Source organism: Capricornis sumatraensis, chromosome 6 (genome assembly GCF_032405125.1).
Source record: "Capricornis sumatraensis isolate serow.1 chromosome 6, serow.2, whole genome shotgun sequence".
NCBI lineage: Eukaryota > Metazoa > Chordata > Mammalia > Artiodactyla > Bovidae > Capricornis > Capricornis sumatraensis.
In genome coordinates, this window is record NC_091074.1 from 111,558,346 (window position 1) to 111,578,015 (window position 19,670).

At 45.0% G+C, this 19,670-nt stretch overlaps 1 protein-coding gene across 3 annotated transcripts in view; it reads left to right on the top strand.

Moving 5' to 3' along the window:
• Positions 1–5,973: 5,973 nt before the first annotated feature.
• RGS3 (regulator of G protein signaling 3) overlaps positions 5,974–19,670 on the top strand; it is a 137,997-nt gene continuing 124,300 nt past the window's right edge. For 2 of the 3 annotated variants that reach the window (XM_068974435.1, XM_068974439.1), the window contains exon 1: positions 7,916–7,994. In XM_068974435.1, coding sequence (XP_068830536.1) covers positions 7,916–7,994 — 79 coding nt within the window. Of the gene's footprint in view, positions 6,092–7,915; positions 7,995–19,670 lie in introns of those variants that run through there. The other variant, XM_068974437.1, reaches the window with a different exon arrangement.

Genomic DNA, 19,670 nt, shown 5'->3' on the forward strand with positions numbered 1-19,670 from the left:
GTCCCTTGGACTGCAAGGAGATCAAACTAGTCAATCCTAAAGGAAATCAATCCTGAATATTCATTGGAAGGACTGATGCTGAAGCTGAAACTCCAATACTTTGGCCATCTGATGGGAAGAACTGACTCATTGGAAAAGACCCTGAGGCTGGGAAAGACTGAAGGCAGGAGGAGAAGGGGACGACAGAGGATGAGATGGTTGGATGGCAGTACCAACTCGGTGGACATGAGTTTGAGCAAACTCCAGAAGTTGGTGATGGATAGGGAAGCCTGGTATGCTACAGTCCATGGGGTGGCAAAGGGTCAGACACAACTGAGCAACTGAACTGAACTGAACTGAAAGAAAATCAATCCTGAATGTTCATTGGAAGGACTGATGCTGAAGTTCCAATACTTCAGCCCACATGAAGTGAAGAGCTGACTTATTGGAAAAGACCCTGATGCTGGAAAAGACTGAAGGCAAAAGAAGAGGGCGGCAGAGGATGAGATGGTTAGATAGCATCACTGACTCAATGGACATGAATTTGAGCAAACTCCAGGAGATAGTGGAAGACAGAAGTCTGGCATGCTGCAGTCCATGGGGTCACAAAAAGTCAGACGTGAGTTAGTGACTGAAAAACAACAATAAGCCCTACTGTTACTGTACTAGTTTTTTTTTTTAAGATGGGTCACTGGAAAAGACTTTCCCTAATAACACTTCTGATTCAAACCCTCATGCCACCCCTCCATCTTCCCAATCCACTTTTGACACTCTGCTAAGTCACTTCAGTCATGTCCGACTCTGTTCGACCCCATAGACGGTAGCCCACCAGGCTCCACCGTCCCTGGGATTCTCCAGTGTTCTGGAGTGGGTTGCCATTTCCTTCTCCAATGCATGGAAGTGAAAAGTGAAAGTGAAGTCGCTCAGTCGTGCCTGACTCTTAGTGACGCCATGGACTGCAGCCTACCAGGCTCCTTCGTCCATGGGATTTTCCAGGCAAGAGTACTGGAGTGGGGTGCCATTGCCTTCTCTGTTTGACACTCTAGCCAGAATGATTTTTCTAAAGCACAAAACCTGTTGGGATCTTAGTTAAAATCTTTCAAGGACTGTCCTACATTTAGGAGCCTGAGCTCCTTTTAATAACACATGAAGCCCTGTAAGATGCTTATCTTCTTGTGTATTGCTTCCTTCATCACACGCCAAGCTCCCTGCCATATATCCCATTGCTCTGTTCCTCAAATGTGTGAGCTTCTCTCGCTTTCTGGTCTTTGAATCTTTTGCTGTCTTTACCTGTAACCTTCCTTCACCTCCTTAGCTTGGCTAAGTCATCCTTTGGGTCTCACTTTCTTTGAGAAGTCTTCTCTGACTTGCTTTCTCATCCTGGTTTGTCCAGCTGCCCAGGCTAAGTGAGATATTAATCTGTGTTTCTGCAGGTTACCATGTTTCCTCTGTTGTAACACTCATCCAGTCTTCCCCCAGATTTTAAACTCCATCTTGTTCACTTCTGTATGTTCAGTGTTCAGCCTAACTAAGGCTTGACACAACACAGGTGCTTATTAGCTTAGCAAACATTTGTTGAATTGATTCTTAATGTGTCAGAAGCCATGGAGGTCTTAGACCTACTAGTTTGCAGCCTCATCACTCTGAGCAGGAAGATTAGTGTGAATGATGACATTCTATAATGGTGCTTTGGCTGGACTCTTATTCTTCCACTGTTTATTTACTACCCTAGCAACCTGATTCATTTAACAACTCTGAAGCTTAGTTGTCTCATCTATAAATACAAAGGCTTGAACTTCCTGAAGGCAAATGGTGGGATGATTTTTTTTTCTTTTTTTGGTTCAGTTCAGTTCAGTCGCTCAGTTGTGTCCGACTCTTTGCGACCCCATGAATTGCAGCACACCAGGCCTCCCTGTCCATCACCATCTCCCGGGGTTCACTCAGACTCACGTCCATCGAGTCAGTGATGACATCCAGCCATCTCATCCTCTGTCATCCCCTTCTCCTCCTGCCCCAATCCCTCCCAGCATCAGAGTCTTTTCCAATGAGTCACCTCTTCGCATGAGGTGGCCAAAGTACTGGAGTTTCAGCTTTAGTATCATTCCTTCCAAAGAAATCCCAGGGCTGATCTCCTTCAGAATGGACTGGTTGGATCTCCTTGCAGTCCAAGGGACTCTCAAGAGTCTTCTCCAACACCACAGTTCAAAAGCATCAATTCTTCAGTGCTCAGCCTTCTTCACAGTCCAACTCTCACATCCATACATGACCACAGGAAAAACCATAGCCTTGACTAGATGGACCTTAGTCGGCAAAGTAATGTCTCTGCTTTTGAATATGCTATCTAGGTTGGTTATAACTTTTCTTCCAAGGAGTAACTTTCTCTCTTGTGCAATGATTATTCATATTCTTTGATACATTTTTTTCTTACTGACTTGTAAGACTACTTCGTGCCTATATACATATTTGCCATATATTTTGTAAATATCTTAAATTCATTAAAAATTATTTATTTATTTGCTATGTTGGGTTTTAGTTGTGGCACATGGGATCTTCGTTGCTGCACATGGGCTTATTCTCTGGTTGCCCCATGGCGTCTGGAATCTTAGTTCCCAGACCAGGGATCGAACCTGAGTTCCCTGCTTTGGAATGTGGGTTCTTAACCACTGGACCACCAGGGAAGTCCTAAACTCAGTTTTTAATTTTAAAATTTTGACTTTTTATGGCCATAGAAAAACTGTTTAAAAAAAAAGTCTTTTTCAACCATTAAAAGCTTTTAAATCCATTCTTAGCTTACCTGCTATACAAAAGCAGGTTGGCTGGCCGGATCTGGCCTGTAGGCATAGTTTGCCAATCCCTGCACTAATATGTTCATTAAATTTGAGCCATCTTTGCATTCCTAGAATAAATACCATTTGAATGAATCATGAATTTACTGCTGGATTTGATTTGCTATTATTTTATTTAGGATTTCTGTGTCTATATTCATAAGTCAGATTGGCCTAGCAGAGATTTCAAACTAGTTATAGGACATAGATATATTTCATTTGACTAACATGATATTTAAAAAAGATTTGAATTGTCAATATTAAAAAATTGGGAAATATATTAAAAATTAGAGATTTCTGATTTTTCTTTTAAAAAAGGAATGTGGCAAAACTGGGAGGATGTGGGCCTAGTTTTGTCACATTTTTAATAGATCTTCTTTTTCTATGTTTTCTATTTTGTTAATTTCTACTCTTGTTTTTATCTTTGGCCTTTGGTCTGTAGTTTGCTGCTGCTAACCTTATCTGGTTTTTGTCTTTGCTTAGCTTCACATCTGGAGAAGGCAATGGCACCCCACTCCAGTACTCTTGCCTGGAAAATCCCATGGATGGAGGAGCCTGGAAGGCTGCAGTCCATGGGGTCACTAAGGGTCGGACACGACTGAGCAACTTCATTTTCACTTTTCACTTTCATGCATTGGAGAAGGAAATGGCAACCCACTCCAGTGTTCTTGCCTGGAGAATCCCAGGGACGGGGGAGCTTGGTGGGCTACCGGCTATGGGCTCGCACAGAGTTGAACATGACTGAAGCGGCTTAGCAGCAGCAGCAGCAGCAGCCTCATATCTAGGGCTGACAAATCTTCCAGCATTTTTTATAGTTCTGAAAAAGTTTTAAACTACAGAGGCATTATCTGTTTCTTGAAGGTCTAATAGAATTGTTTTCTAAAACTGTCTGTTGTTTAATCATGTCCGACTCTTTTGTGACCCCGTGACTGTAGCCTGCTGGGCTTCTCTGTCCATGGAATTTCCCAGGCAAGAATACTAGAGTGGGTTGCCATTTTCAAGTCTTCTATAATTTTGTCAGGTAGATTTTTTTATTCCCTTTTGTATTTTATCTATGGTTAGTGATCTATTAAAAATTTCAAACTCTTGTATCAATTTTAACAATTAATACTTTCTTGAAAAGCATCAGTTCCCCCCCAGATTTTCACATTTACAAATAAGGTTGCAATGGTTTTCTCTCATAATTTAAAGTATTACTTTTGTATCTTGACTATCTCTCTCTTTCCTAAACTTGCTTCTTTATAGCTTTCTTTGTTTTGCCAGAATTCTGTTCTTTGAAAAGAACCAGGCCATGGTTTTATTGTTGAAGTCTATTTTCTAAAGATAAGTTTCAACTTTAACCTTATTATTTCCTTTTAAAATTTCATCTGCATTAGCTGTTCCACTTTTAACTTTTTAAAATGTCTTTAAAGAATTTTGAAAATTGTTCTTGTTTTCTAAATCAAATCATGTTTTCCCTGAACTTTCTACTCTATTCCATTGATCTGTCTTCTTTCTATATTATTTTAAGACTATTTAACATCTGGTAGTCTTTGTCCCCTTTATTGTTATTTTTCAAAATTGCTTTGAATAGCAGGTCAGATGATATCTTAAAGGCACTAGGTTTCTTTGATAGCTAATGTGAAAATGCACCCAAATAAATCTCTCTAGTCTCTTCCATCCAAACACGAGAAGTCCTTATTTTTCTAGAAACGGAGTCAGTCTTAAAAATATCTATAATCAATCTTTGTATGTGGGTGTGGTGTATGTGTATAGGACATTTAAGTGTTTGTGTGTGTGTGTGTGTGTGTGTGTGTGTGTGTAGCATGTGGCTATGCACCTGTGTATGTCCAGAGATGTGATTGTATATATGTGTGAGGTGTGTATGTGGTGTGTGTATCTATACGGTATATTTGTATATCTGGTGTATTTGTGAATGTACATCAGAAGTGTTATGGTAGGTGTGTGTGTGTGCAGTGTTTACATTGTGTGTGTTTAGTTTGTATGTGTGGAGTGTGTGTAAGTATAAGAGGGATACTGAGGCCCATGGCCAGGGAGAGCTAGAGTGTTCAGGGCACGTCTCAAAGCCAGGCCTCATTCTCACACTCCCTTGCCTTTTTGGAGAAAGCAGGGCCACAAATGGCAACCCTTTCTGGACATCCCGTGTCGACCACAGTGTGGGTTAAAGGGCCAGTGTCTCTTGCAGTGCTGCTGCCCAGGCTCCGCCCACTTCTGTCCTCCCCCTCCTGAGAAAAGAACAACCTTCCCCTTTAAGAGAAGGAAGCTTCATTGCTCTACTAAAGGAGTTAGATTAGTATCAGAGTGGCACTGGGGTCTCCCAGCTGAACAGGTTAGTTGCTGACACGGCAGAAGGAGTCATGAGGGAAACTGCGAGGCAGCGGGACCTTGACCCCAGTGGGGGTGAAGGGCCCAGTGTGGGCCTCCATCTTTTCTCCCCCAGGCCACATACGGATAGCGTAAGTCTGCCCAGCCCTCCTGCTGGCTGTACCTTAGTACCTCTAAGATGTCACCTGGTCTGATATCTAAAACAATTTGGAAAAATAATAATAGAGGGGGACTAGGATTTACTGGGGCTTTCCAGGTAGCGCTAGTGGTAAAGAACCCACCTGCCAATGCAGGAGACATGAGATGTGGGTTTGATCCCTGTGGTGGGAAGATCCCCTGGAGAGGGCATGGCAACCCACTCTAGTATTCTTGCCTGGAGAATCCCCACGGACAGAAGAGCCTGGTGGGCTACAGTCCATAGGGTCTCGTAGAGTTGGACACAACTGAAGCGACTTAGCACACATGCACGCATGCAGGACTTAACAGATGTTAAATAGTCCTAAAATAATGTAGAAAGAAGACAAACAGCTCAATGGACCGGAATAGAATGTGCATCTGCCGGTTGCTCACAGCTTCCTGAGTTCAAGGTGGTCTTCCCTAGTGCAAGTGGTCCCTGGCAGAGCTTTGAAGGGGCCACTGTCCCCTGGGCTCGTCACTTTTCCCTTCATGGACTTCCCTTTCCCCAGGCTCTGGAATACCATACTTTCTAATTCCTACTGGAGTGAACCCCTCTCTCAGGGACGTCCTCAGGCCATGTCATGCTCCCATCTTGCTTCCACAGGTCTTCAGCACTTTCAGCCTCAGTGTCTTGTCTGCATCCTATGGCTTGAGCCTAAACTTGCCTATTTTCCCTGGCTGCATGGAGTGGCAGAGCCCGGATATCTCCCTGGCCAGAAAGGATGCCTGGACTCAGACTTCCCCAGCCAGGAGAAGGATCAGGCCCACTCAAGTCCAGGGTGCAGGTAAGTCTGTCTACCACTAGGCTGGGGCCAGGGAATCGGCTTGTCCCTGCTATGGGCAGTGCTCAACAAGTGGGTGTGGAGAGGTGGAGAGAGAGGAGAAAGGGCTTTATAATGTGCCAGGATTCACATGATCCGCTGGCCGTTACGTGAGTCATTTGCAGTTGACCACTCGTTTGTAGATTTCTGGGCTCCTCTCCAGTTTCTCCTCCCCGCTGGTGGCCAGTTGGCCCTGTGGCATCCAGTTTCCTTACCTCCCTCAAGAAGGCAGGTCTGCTACCCTCTCTTGCCATTGGCCATGGGGCAGGCATGGAGGCCAAGGAAGAACAGAAGGAGGATGGTCCTTGGGACCAACAGGCCTGGGCTCAACTTTCAGCTCTGCCAACCCTGGACAAGTCATCTGTTCTCTCTGTGTGAGATTCAGATTTATCCCTGGTGAATTGGAGCTAATACTTCCTAGAGTTACCGGTAAAGATTAACCGAGAAGATGGCTGTAAATTGTACAGCTCAGCCACTGGCACTATGTCCTCAATACATAAAGCTTTTTTCTCCACTTTCTCTCTTGCATCCCCCCATCTTGTCTTGAGTGGCTCAATGAGTCACAAATATCCATTTGGCAACTTCCAACACTCCCCATTTTTAGATTTACATAAGACCAGCAGCTTTCTCTCCCTCAGCAGCAACAGAGGGTTGCAGAGCAGATGTCTTGGTGTGAAACTCCTCCCAGAGGCATCCCATGAATGTTTGCCGACAAAACAGCACAGAAGCTGACCCTCCTTCCAGCTCTGCTTCCTCCCACCACTCGGGAGATTGAAAGGGCCTATCCCTCCACGTGGGCTTCGCAGTGGTAAAGAATCCGCCTGTCAATGCAGGAGATGTGGGTTCGATCCCTAAGTCAGGAAGAGCCCCTAGAGTAGGAAATGGCAACCCACTCCAGTATTCTGGCCTGGAAAATCTCATAGACAGAGGAGCCTGGCAGGCTAGTTCTTGGGGTCCCGAAGAGCCAGATACTACTGAGCACATCCACACCCCCACGCACCATACCGTGCATTTCTGTCCTCTCAGGGGCTAGGGGCCTGTCCTCCTGTCTCCTGGCACCAGGCTGCAGATGGTGGGCCATGAGGCTGGCTGGAGGAAGCTGCTCTGGTCTGGACCTGTGCCAGGCTGCTCCCATCCAAGAGAAGGCTCAAGAAAGAGATGGAGGGGCTGGGGTCAGGAAAGAGGCCTGCAGCCTGGCTGGTGGTGGTGGTGGTGGTGGGGAGGTGGTCAGGGGTCCAAGCGTGCAGAAAATTTTTTCAGTTCCCACTGCATTGGGCCAGGAGTGTGCTCCTCTGTCCTTGCTTAGTGAGGGTGATTACTGGTCTGAACTTCAAAGCATGTTGAACCTGGCTAATTGCTGGTCTGAGGGTGCCAGGCGTGGGCAAGTCAGGAGTCGCGGGCCGGCATAGGGCTGGTACTTGCAGCCCAGCCCGGGGCGGAGAGCCCCGATCCCCGGTAGGGTCGTCCGTCCACGGCTCCACCTGGAGGACCGCGGTCCCTGGCCTGTCCCGGCCGCCGTGCTGCTGTTGCAGAGGGCCCGCGGTCGCCTCCTTCCCCTCTGCCCGCGGCGGCTCGGTCAGGTGGAAATCTCCCCATTCAAACCCGCGCGGGCCAATCAGAACCCGGCGCGCCGCCGGTTCAAACGAGTGCTGCAGCTGGCCTCCCGCCTGGTGGCGGCGACACTGGTGCAGGGGCGGGTAAACCTGCTGCCTGGGTTACTGGGAGCAACACAGACGCCTCGAATTACAGGCGCCCTCGCCCTGGCCCGGCCGGAGCGGAGCCGCCGCCATGGAGCGCTCCCTGCACCGCGTCTGCCTCGGGAGCCGGCGCGCCCAGCCGGGCTTGTCCTTTTATCTCACCACCTTTGGTAAGTGCGCCGCCCGAGGTGGCTTCGCTCTGCCCGCATGCCCAGAGAGGGCAGCTCCCTAGGGGGTAGGTGAGGCCGGGAGCACCTGCTTCCCGTGGTCATCCAGGAGGGGCTCAGGGCACAGGCTCAGGCCGAGCAAGCCTCTGGACACCACCTGCTGCTTGGCCATTGGTGTCCAGGGTAGTTGCTGCTGGCCCTCTTGGCTGGAATAATCGTGCCCAGTTAGTACTTGAGAGATCCGGTCTGCCGCCGCTGAGTTTCCCATTAGCGAGCTGCTCAGCGTTAAATCAAGGTCTTGTTACCACATCTTGAGATCTGGGTCCTCTTTCCTTTGGCTCAGGGACAAGACAGGTGCAGGTCAGCCCAGGGGGCCTTGGCTTCCTGCCGGCTCACCTTGGGCGCAGCGGTGTGGTGGCTCCCATGGACACCTGACCCTCAGCAGGGGTGGAAGGATTCTCTCTTCCAGGAGTTACCTGGCTCTCGGAAGGTTCACAGGGCTGCCCTGGGGACTGGAGGTAGAAAGAAGTGGGCAGTAGGCACCTGCTCCCAAACCCCTAGATAGCACAGCCGAGTTCCCCCCGGTAACAGCGGGGCAGCAACCTTCCCAATGGTCTGGGCAAAGCCAGCCTCCAGAGTCCCCAGAGTGAAGATAATTAGCCCTGATCTAAGATGCAGCCCTTCGCAGCCCTTGTCTCCTCACTGGTTCTGCAACTCTGTGGGGAGGGAGTTATATCTCCTCTCTGAAGACTTGAGATATAGAGACGAAGGTCTCCCAGTGAGCCAGTTGGTGCCTAAGCTCAAGCCTTCTGAGATGCCATGTCTAGAACATTAAAAAACAAACAAACAAACTTCAAAACAGATTTTTTTTTAACACCAAAAGCATTTTGTATTGGGATATAGCTGATTAACAATGTTGTGGGAGTTTCAGGTGAACAGTGAGGGGATTCAGCCATACATGTACATGTACAAGGCAACTTGTATACAGTTTTCTTTATGAAGGATGAGGTAGCACAACTTAAGTGGACTTTGCCCACATTTCAAAGACAGGGCACCGAAGCAGTTACACCCTCCCTGGGGTTCTGGCTCTCCTATTGAGAGGCTTACCTCTATCAGTACACTTGGGTGTTCACAACCTGCCTCTTCTCTAGAGGCAGAAAGAGTGACGGAAAAGCAGTGGCTTGGCCCCTAGGAATGACCTTGATCTGGCATCTTGGAATTCATGCGTCCAGTTGGTACAGGGTAACAGTAAGAGGAATTAACTTGCCGCCATTTATTGCATGTTTCTCTTTCGCCATGCCACATGCCAAGTGCTTTCCCTGTGTCATCTCATTTAAGCCTCCCAACTGTTAGAGGCCGTTCTCGTGAACCCCATGGGGATGTGGGGCTGTACCAGGCAAGGGAGGCTTCTGGGATGATCTGAGTTGGTGGGGCTGGGATGGTCAGGAAAGAGTGGCAGGGAGCTGTGGTGGCAGAGGCCTTGGTACCTTCGCTGTGTCCTGATTAAAAAGTAAAAAATGTGTTTCATTGTTTTTCCTCCTTATTATCATGGTAAGATGTATTCATTGTTAAACACAGTGAGAAGAAGAAAGTGAAAATCCCCAGAGAAAGCCATTGTTAACATGGTTTATATCCTTCCAGATTTATTTCTGTGTGTGTGCGCCTGCCTGACTCTAACAAAATTGAGATCCTATTGTATGTACAGCTTTGTAACTCATTTCATTTCCTTACTAGTGTGGTGGGACTATTTCCTTGTATCAGCCTGTATTCATCTATTGAAGTAATCTCCTTGCCAGATCTGGGAAACTGGGGAGAGTCCAGCCCAGCAGGGAGTGGACGCCCTGCCCAGCCACGGCCTCCAGGCTGGGTTGGGTGGGTATCAGGGAAGGTTGCAGCGTGAACCAGTGACTGTGCCCTGAGTGAGCAGCAGGCGGGCAGGAACCTGGTGGGGTGGGGAACCTCTTGCTCTGTGTATGTAGCCTCCTCTCAACTCTCTCTGAGGATGGACACTGGAAAAGTTTCCTCTGGTTTCCTGCATTAACTCTGTTTCCTTGACAAAATCAGCCTTCTTCCAGGCTGCTGGTTTCCTTTGTACACCAAATGACCTTTGCTTGTGAACGAGGAGACTTATCAGCGGTTATCAAATGTGGCCAATAATTAGAAGCATCTGGAGAGCCTGTTAAATATACAGATTCCTAGGGACTTCCCTAGTGGTCCAGTGGCTAAGATTTCACGCTCCTATTGTGCCAGCCCCAGGTTCGATCGCTGGTCAGGGAACTAGATCTCACATACTGCAAGTAAAAAAACAACCAAAAATATTTCACAGGCTGCAACAAAGATCCTGAATGCTGCAACTAATACCTGGTGCAGCCAAATAAATAAATAAGTAAATAGTAAAAAACAAAAGCAAAAACCCCTACAGATTCCTAGAATCTTCTCCTGAAGATCCTGGTTTAACAGGTTTGGGGGAGAGTCAAGAAGTCACAGAAGTAGTATTTTGATGGTCAGCCAGGTTTGGAAGCTGTAGATTCAGAGTCAGTTTTAACAGCCACCATGGACTCCCTTAAACTGAATGTCTTTGCTAAGCTTTCCTCAATTTCCTGGCTTTCCCCCAGCATGGCAGGTAGCTCCTGGCCTTTAGCTGTGGGTTTTGCCAGGGTGGACCCAGACGAAGCTACTGCCTACCTGGTAGTTTTCCTGAGCACAAACAGTTAAGGGAGGTAAATTTCCAGAATTCATTTCAGGGAGAATACTGTATGGAATATGTTGTGGTTTATGTATTTGTATGTATGTGTTTGTGTGCATGAGTACAAACCTTTGTCTCCCACTAAGGGCACCTTCAAGTAATGTTAATTGGCCATACTTTAAGTTGCCTTGTAGGAGATGGCCTGGCTTCAGGGGAGAGGAGTAAGTAAACTAGAGTTTGAACCTAACATCTCCAGAGGGATTTTTGTTTATGATAAATGGTATAATTTGAAGAAGCCATTACTGGTGCTCATAATTTTTTTTTCCTTCAGGATTATATATTTTAATTTTATTAGTATATTTGCTGGCTTCAAAAAATAGCTTTATTGAGATATGATTCACATACCTACCATTCATTCATTTAAAGTATACAATTAAGTGGTTTTCAGCATATTCACAGAGTTGTGTAACCATCACCACAGTCAATTCCAGACCATTTTTATCACTTCAGAAAGAAACTCTATACCTGTTAGTTTGAAAGTGAAAGTCACTCGGTTGTGACCAACTCTTTGTGATCCCATGGACTGTATGTAGTCTGCCAGGCTCCTCTGTTCATGGCATTCTCCAGGCCAGAATACTGGAGTGGGTAGCCTTTCCCTTCTCCAGGGGATCTTCCCAACCCAGGGATGGAACCCAGGTCTCCCACATTGTAGGTGGATTCTTTACTGTCTGAGCCACCAAGGAGGCCCTAGTTTATTACCCCCCAATTCCCAATCCCCTCCGTCCCTCAACTCTAAGCAATCACTAATTTACTTTCTGTCTCTATAGATTTGCTTATTTTGGATATTTCATATAAATGGAATCATATAACGTGGTCTTTTGTGACTGGCTCCGTTCACTTAGCGTAATGTTTTCAAGGTTCATCCATGTTGTAGCATGTATCAATACTTCCTTGATTTTTTTTATGGCTGAGTAATATTCCATTGTATGGATATACCACATTTTGTTTATGCACTCACTAATGGACATTTAGATTGCTTCTGTCTTTTGTCTATGATGAATACTGCTCTGCTACAAACATCCATACACAACTTTTTGTGTGGACAAATATTTTCAATTCTCTTGCATATATACCTTGGAATAGAATTGCTAGAAGGGACAAGAAGGGCTTCTTTAGTGAATAATGTTTAATAATAGAAGAAAACACCAAAAGGGGAAAGACTAGAGATCTCTTCAGTAAAATTGGAAACATCAAGGGAACTTTCTGCCCCAAAATTGGCACAATAAAGGATAAAGAATAAAAAAGGCACCTAGTAGGTGCTGAAGAAATCAAGAAGAGATGGAAAGAATACATGGAAGAACTGTATAAAAAAAGATCTTAATGAACCAGATTACTACAATGGTGTGATTAGTCACCCAGAGCCAGACATTCTCGACTGTGAAGTCAAGTAGACCTTAAGAAGCCCTGCTGTTAATAAAGCTAGTAAAGATAGTGCTAAGTCATGTGCGACTCTTGCAATCCCATGAACTATACCTTGCCGGGTTCCTCTGTCCATGGGTTTCTCCAGGCAAGAATACTTGAGTGGGTTGCCATTTCCTTCTTCAGGAGAACTTCCTATAAATATAGTGGTTGTGATGAAATTCCAGCAGAACTATTTATATCCCTAAAGGACATAAATAAAGGTTTTGCATTCATTATGTCAGCAAATCTGGAAGAAGACCCACCAGTGGCCACAGCACTGGAAAAGGTCAATCCGATTCCCAACAAGGGTGGTACCAAAGAATGTTCTAACCAGCAGACAGTCGCACTCATCTTCCATGCTAAGGTCATGCTTAAAATCTTGCATGCTAGGCTTCAGCTGTATGCAAACCAAGAACTGTAGATGTCCAAGCTGGTTTTAGAAAAGGAAGAGGAACTAGAGATCAAATTGCCAACATTCGCTGGATTATGGAAAAAGCAAGGGAATTTTAGAAAAATATCTATCTCTGTTTCATCAACTACACTAAAGCCTTTGACTGTGTAGATCATGACAAGCTGTGGAAAGCTCTTAGGGAGATGGGAGTACCAGAGCATCTTACCTGAGAAAACTGTATGTGGTCAAGAAGCGACAGTTGTCTGGAACCCTGTAAGGAACAACTGACTGGTTCAAGATTGAGAAAGGAGTATGACCGGGATGTCTGCCATCACCGTTTATTTAACCGATATGCCGAGCTCATCATGAGAAATGCTGGGCTGGATGAGTTACAAGCTGGAATCAAGATAGGCGGGAGGAACATCAACAACCTCAGATACGTGGATGATGCCACTCTAATGCCAGAAAGCTAAGAGGAACTAAAGAACCTCTTGATGAGGGTGAAGAAGGAGAGTGAAAGAGCTGCCTTAAGGCTAAATATTAAAAAAAAAACTAAGATCATGGCATCCGGCTCCATCACTTCATGGCAAATAGAAGGGGAAAAGGTGGAAGCAATGACAGATTTCCTCTTCTTGGGCTCCAAAATCACTGTGGATGATGACTGCAGCCATGAAATCAGAAGACGGTTGCTTCTTGGCAAGAAAGCGATGGCAAACCTAGATAGTGTGTTGAGAATCAGAGACATTACTCTGCCGACAAAAGTCCATTTAAGTCAAGGCTGTGCTCTTCCCAGTGGTCACGTATGGTTGTGAGAGCTGGACCATAAAGAAGGCAGAATGCCAAAGAATTGATGCCTTCTAACTGCGGTGCTAGAGAAGACTCCTGAGAGTCCCTTGGACAGCAAGGAAATAAAACAAGTCATTTTTAAGGGAGATCAACTCTGAATATTCACTGAAAGGACTGATGCTAAAGCTAGTATTTTGGTTACCTAATGTGAACAGATGACTCATTGGAAAAGTCCTTGGTGCTGGGAAAGATCGAGGGCAGGAGAAGACGGTGTCAGAGGATGAGATGGCTGGATGGCATCACCAATACAATGAACATGAACTTGGGCAAACTCTGGGAGATGGTGAGGGACAAGGAGGCACGGTGTGCTGCAGTCCATGGCGTGGCAAAGAGTTGGACATGACTGGTTGACTGAACAACAACAACAAGAATTGCTAGGTCAAATGGCAACTCTGTGTTTAACTGTTTGAGAAGCTATCAAACTCTCTTCCAGAGTGGTTGCACCATTTTACATTTCCATCAGCAAGGCTGAGGTTTTTGATTTCTCCACAATCTCACCAACACTTGCTATTGTCTGACTTTTTGATTCTAGCCATCCTAGTAGATGTGAAGTGGTATCTCATTATGGTCTTGACTTGCATTTCTCTGATGACCAGCACTATTGAGCATCTGTCATATGCTTATGGGCTAATTATATATTTGTGAAAGTTTATTCAGATTATTTGCCCATTTAATTTGAAATTAACTTAAATAGCCAATTTCAGGACTGAAAGTGAAAGTCATTCAGTTGTGTTGGACTCTTTGTGACCCCATGAACTATATAGTCCTTGGAATTCTCCAGGCCAGAATACTAGAGTGGGTAGCCTTTCCCTTCTCCGTGGGATCTTCCCAACACAGGGATCGAACTCAGGTCTCCCTCATGGCAGGCAAATTCTTTACCTGCTGAGCCACAAGGAAAGCCAATGAATACTGGAGTGGGTAGGCTGTCCCTTCTCTGGTGGATCTTCCGGACCCAGGAATCCAACTGGGGTCTCCTGCATTGCAGGCAAATTCTTTACCAACTGAGCTATGAGGGAAGCCCTGATTCCAGGACTATTTGTTTTTTATTAAGTTGCAAGGGCTCAGTGGTAAAGAGTCTGCCTGCCAAGCAGGAGATGTGGGTTCAATCCCTGGGTCACAAAGATCCCCTGGAGAAGGACATGGCAACTCACTCCAGTATTCTTGCCTAGAAAATCTCATGGACAGAGGAGCCTGGCAGATTACAGTCTGTGGGGGTCACAAAGAGTCAGACATGACTTGAGTGATTAAACACTACCACCAAGAATTCTTTGTATAGGCTAAATACTAGTCCCTTATCATAAATTATTTACAAATTTTTTTCAATCTGTGGCTTTTTTGACTCACTTTCCTGAGAGTTTTCTTTGAAGCACAAATGGTTTTCATTTTGATGAAGTCCAGTTGATCCATTTTACATTTTGTTGCCAAATCTCAGCATCTACTGTCATATCCAAGATCACAGAGATTTAACTGTTTTCTTCTAAGAGTCTTATAATTTTTTTTTTTTGAGTCTTATAGTTTTGACTGTTAGATTTTGGTCTTTGAGTTTAAAAAGTATTTTTTAAAGAAGATTTTGAGTTAATATTTGTATATGGCGTGAGGAAAGGATCCAACGTAATTCATGTGTATATGGTTTCCAGTTGTCTTGGGATCATTTGTTGAAAATGCCATTATATTGTCATTGGATGGGCTTGGCACCTATGTTGAAAATTAATTAACCGTACATGCATGAGTTTCTTTTCAGACTTTTAATTCTTTTCCATTGATCTGTCTGTCTATTCATTGGAAGGATGCTGGTAAAGATTGAAGGCAAAAGGAGAAAGGAGCAACAGAGGATGAGATGGTTAGATAGCATCACTGACTCAATGCACATGAATTTGAGCAAACTCTGGGAGACAGTGAAGGACGGAGGAGCCTGGTGTCCTGTAGTCCATGGGGTTGCACAGTCCGACATGATTTAATGACTGAACAACGAAATTCTTATGCCAGTATCACACTATCTTGACTACTGTTGCTTTGTACTAAGTTTTGAAATTGCGAAGTGTGAATCTTTCAACTTTTTTCTTCTTTTTCAAGATTATTTGAAATTATCTTGGATTTCCTGAGTTTCTATGTGAATTTTAGGCACAATATTTTATATAGAAAATATAAACCCAAATTCATAAAAAGGTTTGATAAATATTTAAAGAGTATCTTCTTGAAAGGATACCAACTTCTTAGCTTGCCTGAGGCAACAGATAATTAACCTACCTGGGATTTGGTCCAGGAGCTGAATGTGGTGAGTGGTCATGGAAGAGAACAGGTAGCTTTTCCTCCAGGGTGTCTGAGCCAGGAGCTGATAGGCAGTCTGGCCGTGTTTTGAGGGCTGCAGGGAACTGTGAACATTGGGTGGCACAAGACACAGCCCACCTTTCTTTAAAACTGTTATCCCCAAATGAACCTGCAGGATAGAAGCTGTGGGTAGCGGCTTTACGAGTCGGCTCTAGAGGAAGTGACCGGAATCTTTGGTTCACTAGAAGGACAAAGTCAGAAAGATGTTGTTCTGAAGGCAGAGTAGACTAAGGAATGTCATGAATCTACTGGGCATCTTCTTTGTTTTTCTGTGTTTGTTGTGCTAGTACCACGTTAGCCGGGACTTGTTGCTCTCCTTTCTCTGCCTCACATTAGAAGCTACAGAGATAAAAAGTCCATTTTCCGTAGTGAGAATGAAGCTTGGGAACAGATGCCAGGAGGATGATGTGTTGGGCAGTGAGAAGTCCTGCCCTGAGCTGGAGGCATGCAACATGGCCCTGCCAGCTGCCCCTGGCTCACCCTGCTGCCCTGGGCCCGCAGTAGTCCCTGGGCTTGGCTGGGAAACCCATTGACCATGTCTCAGGAGCTTGTCATTCGCTGGTCAGGGTCCTCAGCCTTTATAGGCCTTCCTGTCGATTGGAGACCATTTGCTTGAGAGCGTTCAGAAACTCTCAGAGTTTCTGGCCTGTCAATAGCCCTTTGTTCTCTTTTCCAATTCTGCTTTTTATGTTCTTTTTCTTTCTTTTTTTTGCCATGCCACACATGGCCTGTGGGATCTTAGTTCCCTGACCAGGGATCAAACCCTTGCCCCTGCAGTGGAAGCGTGAAACCTTAACCTCTAGACCACCAGGGAAGCCCTCTATGTTCTTTGTTTTTTTTAAACAAAACAAAACAAAATGAAACTCTTTATTATGAAATAAAGCACACAGACAGAAAAGTATCCCTCCAAATGATGTGCAGTTCAGTGGTTTATCATGAAGCAAACACTGTAACTTTCCCTGGGGTTAAAATTGTCAGAATCCAGAAGCCTTATATTTGATGTGTAGTTGTTTTCTTTTTTCATCATTCAGTTCAAAATATTTTCTAATTTTCAAGTAATTTCTTGTTGAATTCATTGGTTATTTGGAAGTATATTTCTTAATTTCTATGTATTGGGGATTTTAGTAGTTTTTTGTCCAATGTATTTTGCATCCTGTCAGTCCTTTGATGGCCCAGCATAATGTCAATTTTTATAAATGTTCCTTTTGTGCTTGAAAAGATCTGTAGTAGATGGGTGTAGGGTTCTTTGTATATGTCAGGTTTAGGTCAAGTTCGCTGCTTTTGTTGTTCACATATTCCGTCTTTGCTGATTTTTTTCCCCATCAGTTACTAAGAGAAGTGGGTTAAAATTCCTGTTATGACTGTAAATTTATCAATTTCTCATTTTAGTTCTGTTATTTTCTCCTTTATGTATTTTGAAGCAATAGTAAGAGCATACAAATTTAGAATTATTATCTTTCTGATGAGCTTAAACTCTTATTATTATGATCTTCTTTTAAGTCTTCCCTTTATTTCTAGTGGAGATAAAGTCTACTTTTCCTGACGTTGACATAGATAGCTGGTCTTCTTTTGGTTAATAATTGCATATCTCTTTCCATCATGTTTCTTTAAATCTTTCTGTTTCTTTACATTTTAGGTGCAGTGTCTATTACAAATGGCAGGCACAGAATTGTTATTTTTTCCTTCGTAATACAGACCTGGAATGATCTCTTCCTTTAAAATGATCTTTATTTGCTTCTGTCAGGTGCTTGAGGTCACTAGCAATCTGGAATAACCTTAATTCAGTGTTAGGGACTGAGATTGCATTGAGCTACAGTCCTGTGCGGAACTGTGTTTAGCTGTGGTTTCGTTGCTGTTGTTGCTGTTCAGTTCCCAAGTCATGTCCGACTCTTTGCAATCCCGTGAACTGCAGCACGGCAGTCTTCCCTGTCCTTTACCACCGCCCACAGTTTGCTCAAATTTATGTTCATTGAGTCAATGATACTAGCTAACCATCTCATCCTCTGCCACCCAATTCTCCTCCGGCCCTCAGTCTTTCCCAGCATCAGGGTCTTTTCCATTGAGTAAACTCTTCACATCAGGTGGCCAAAGTATTGGAGCTTCAGCTTCAGCTTCTGCATCAGCCCTTCCAGTGAATATTCAGGGTTGATTTCCTTTAGGATTGACTGGTTTGATCTCCTTGCTGTCCAAGGGACTCTCAAGAGTCCCTTGGATTAATATGGGACATTTCCAGATTGTGCACTTTGGTGATAGTGAGTATGGTTTAAATCTATCAAAATTCTTTATTAAGAAAATCAAGGACCTCAAAAACTGAAAGTCTTCTTTATCCTCAGTCATACTATAGTGATTTATCTTAGAAGTGTATTTTCTTAACAATTTTTAAAATTGAGAAATGGCTTGAGAATTGAGATCAAATTTATGTCATCCAACTGTGGAGGCAACATGAGTATGTATTAGTTATCTACTGTGTCATAACAAATGGTCCCAACTAAGTGTTGGCTTAAAAAACCAAACATTTTTAATCTCACTGTTTCTGTGTGTCAGGAGTTTGGGGATGGCTTAGCCAGGTGGTTTTCTCTGAGAGTCTCTCACAGAGGTTGCCGTCAAGATGCTAGCTGACTTGTGCTGGCAGCGCAATCTGCTGCTGGAAGGAAAATCAGCTTGGGAAGCCACATTAATGTCAAATTTCACAGGAAGCAGAGAGTCAGATGAATGGGGTTGGATTGATCCATCAAAATTTTTATTCCGCCCCAGCAGCCCCCTGCTCACTGTTGTTCTGCCAGCGTGCACGCATGCATGCCCAGTCACTCAGTCGTGGTACCATTAAACTCCAGGGCTGCTTTTTCCAAATGGAACTCAAGATTCTCCCTCCTTAAAACAAGACGCTTGAAATTCTACAGGGCCACCTCCTAAGAGCTGGGTGGCTCCAGTTCCTCAGCGCCACTGCAGCTACCATATCTCCCTCGGAGGGCAGGGAGTGAAATTGATGACATAACCCCCTCTGAGTGTTACCAGTCGGCTCCATGTAGTCCCAGCCTCTTTGTGTGTTTGTCCTGTTATCGTCCTCCTTCCTGTGGCTTTCAACGCATGGCAGTTCTTAAATGGGGAATTGATTTAGAGGTGAATAGAGTTTGGAGGTGACTGTTGCTCCACGCTAGCCAGACAAGTCCCTCAGATCTGTATTCTCTACATACCCCCGCATGGCATGAATTCCTGCTAGGACACAGTCTTGCTGAACCTTGCATCCACCAGTGGTCTGCCACCTCCATCTTCTTCCTTCCTTATCTGGGCAGGTCTCTCCCTGATGGTGTCCTCAGAGCCAGAGCTCATCTTCCCACGGTCCTCTACTTAGTAAGGTCTGCTGGATGAAATTTCTTTAGCCAGCTTCCATACCTTTATCCCCACAGTATCCAATGAGCCTGAAACCCCCAGGTCCTGGGCCAAACAGAATTTGGGTTTGTTGCCATCCCTGCCTGCACTTTTGGAAGCTCACTCTCATCTAGTATTTTTCCTGCTGTGCAGGGCCTGTCTGGCCTCCATTCACCTCTGGATTCCTGCTCCCTGCTACGCTCCTGCAGGCTCTCTGGGTACCCGGCACCACCGCCCTTTGTAGACAGAGTTGGTGCCCACCTGTAGCCCCGTGGGAACTGAGGCCAGGCCTTATCCAGTGCTCCTGAACACCCGATGAGGATGACTTCAGGTTCTCTAGCCTGAACTTCCTGCACACTCACAGCCCACACCCTGCTCCAGGGGAGAAAGTAGGGATATTGTTAAGACCAGGGATTTGGGGGCTTGTGAGGGACTTGATGAGCTGGTACCTAAACCCTCTGAAAGCCCCAGGGATTCAGCCTGACTTCCTCTTCTCCCGGTATTTCATTTCTCTAGGCTTGGAGACGTTCTTGGAGCCTGCCCTCTTTTGGGCTTCCTCTTGGCTTCTAAGCAAAGGAAAAGCCTTGTCATGTGTCTG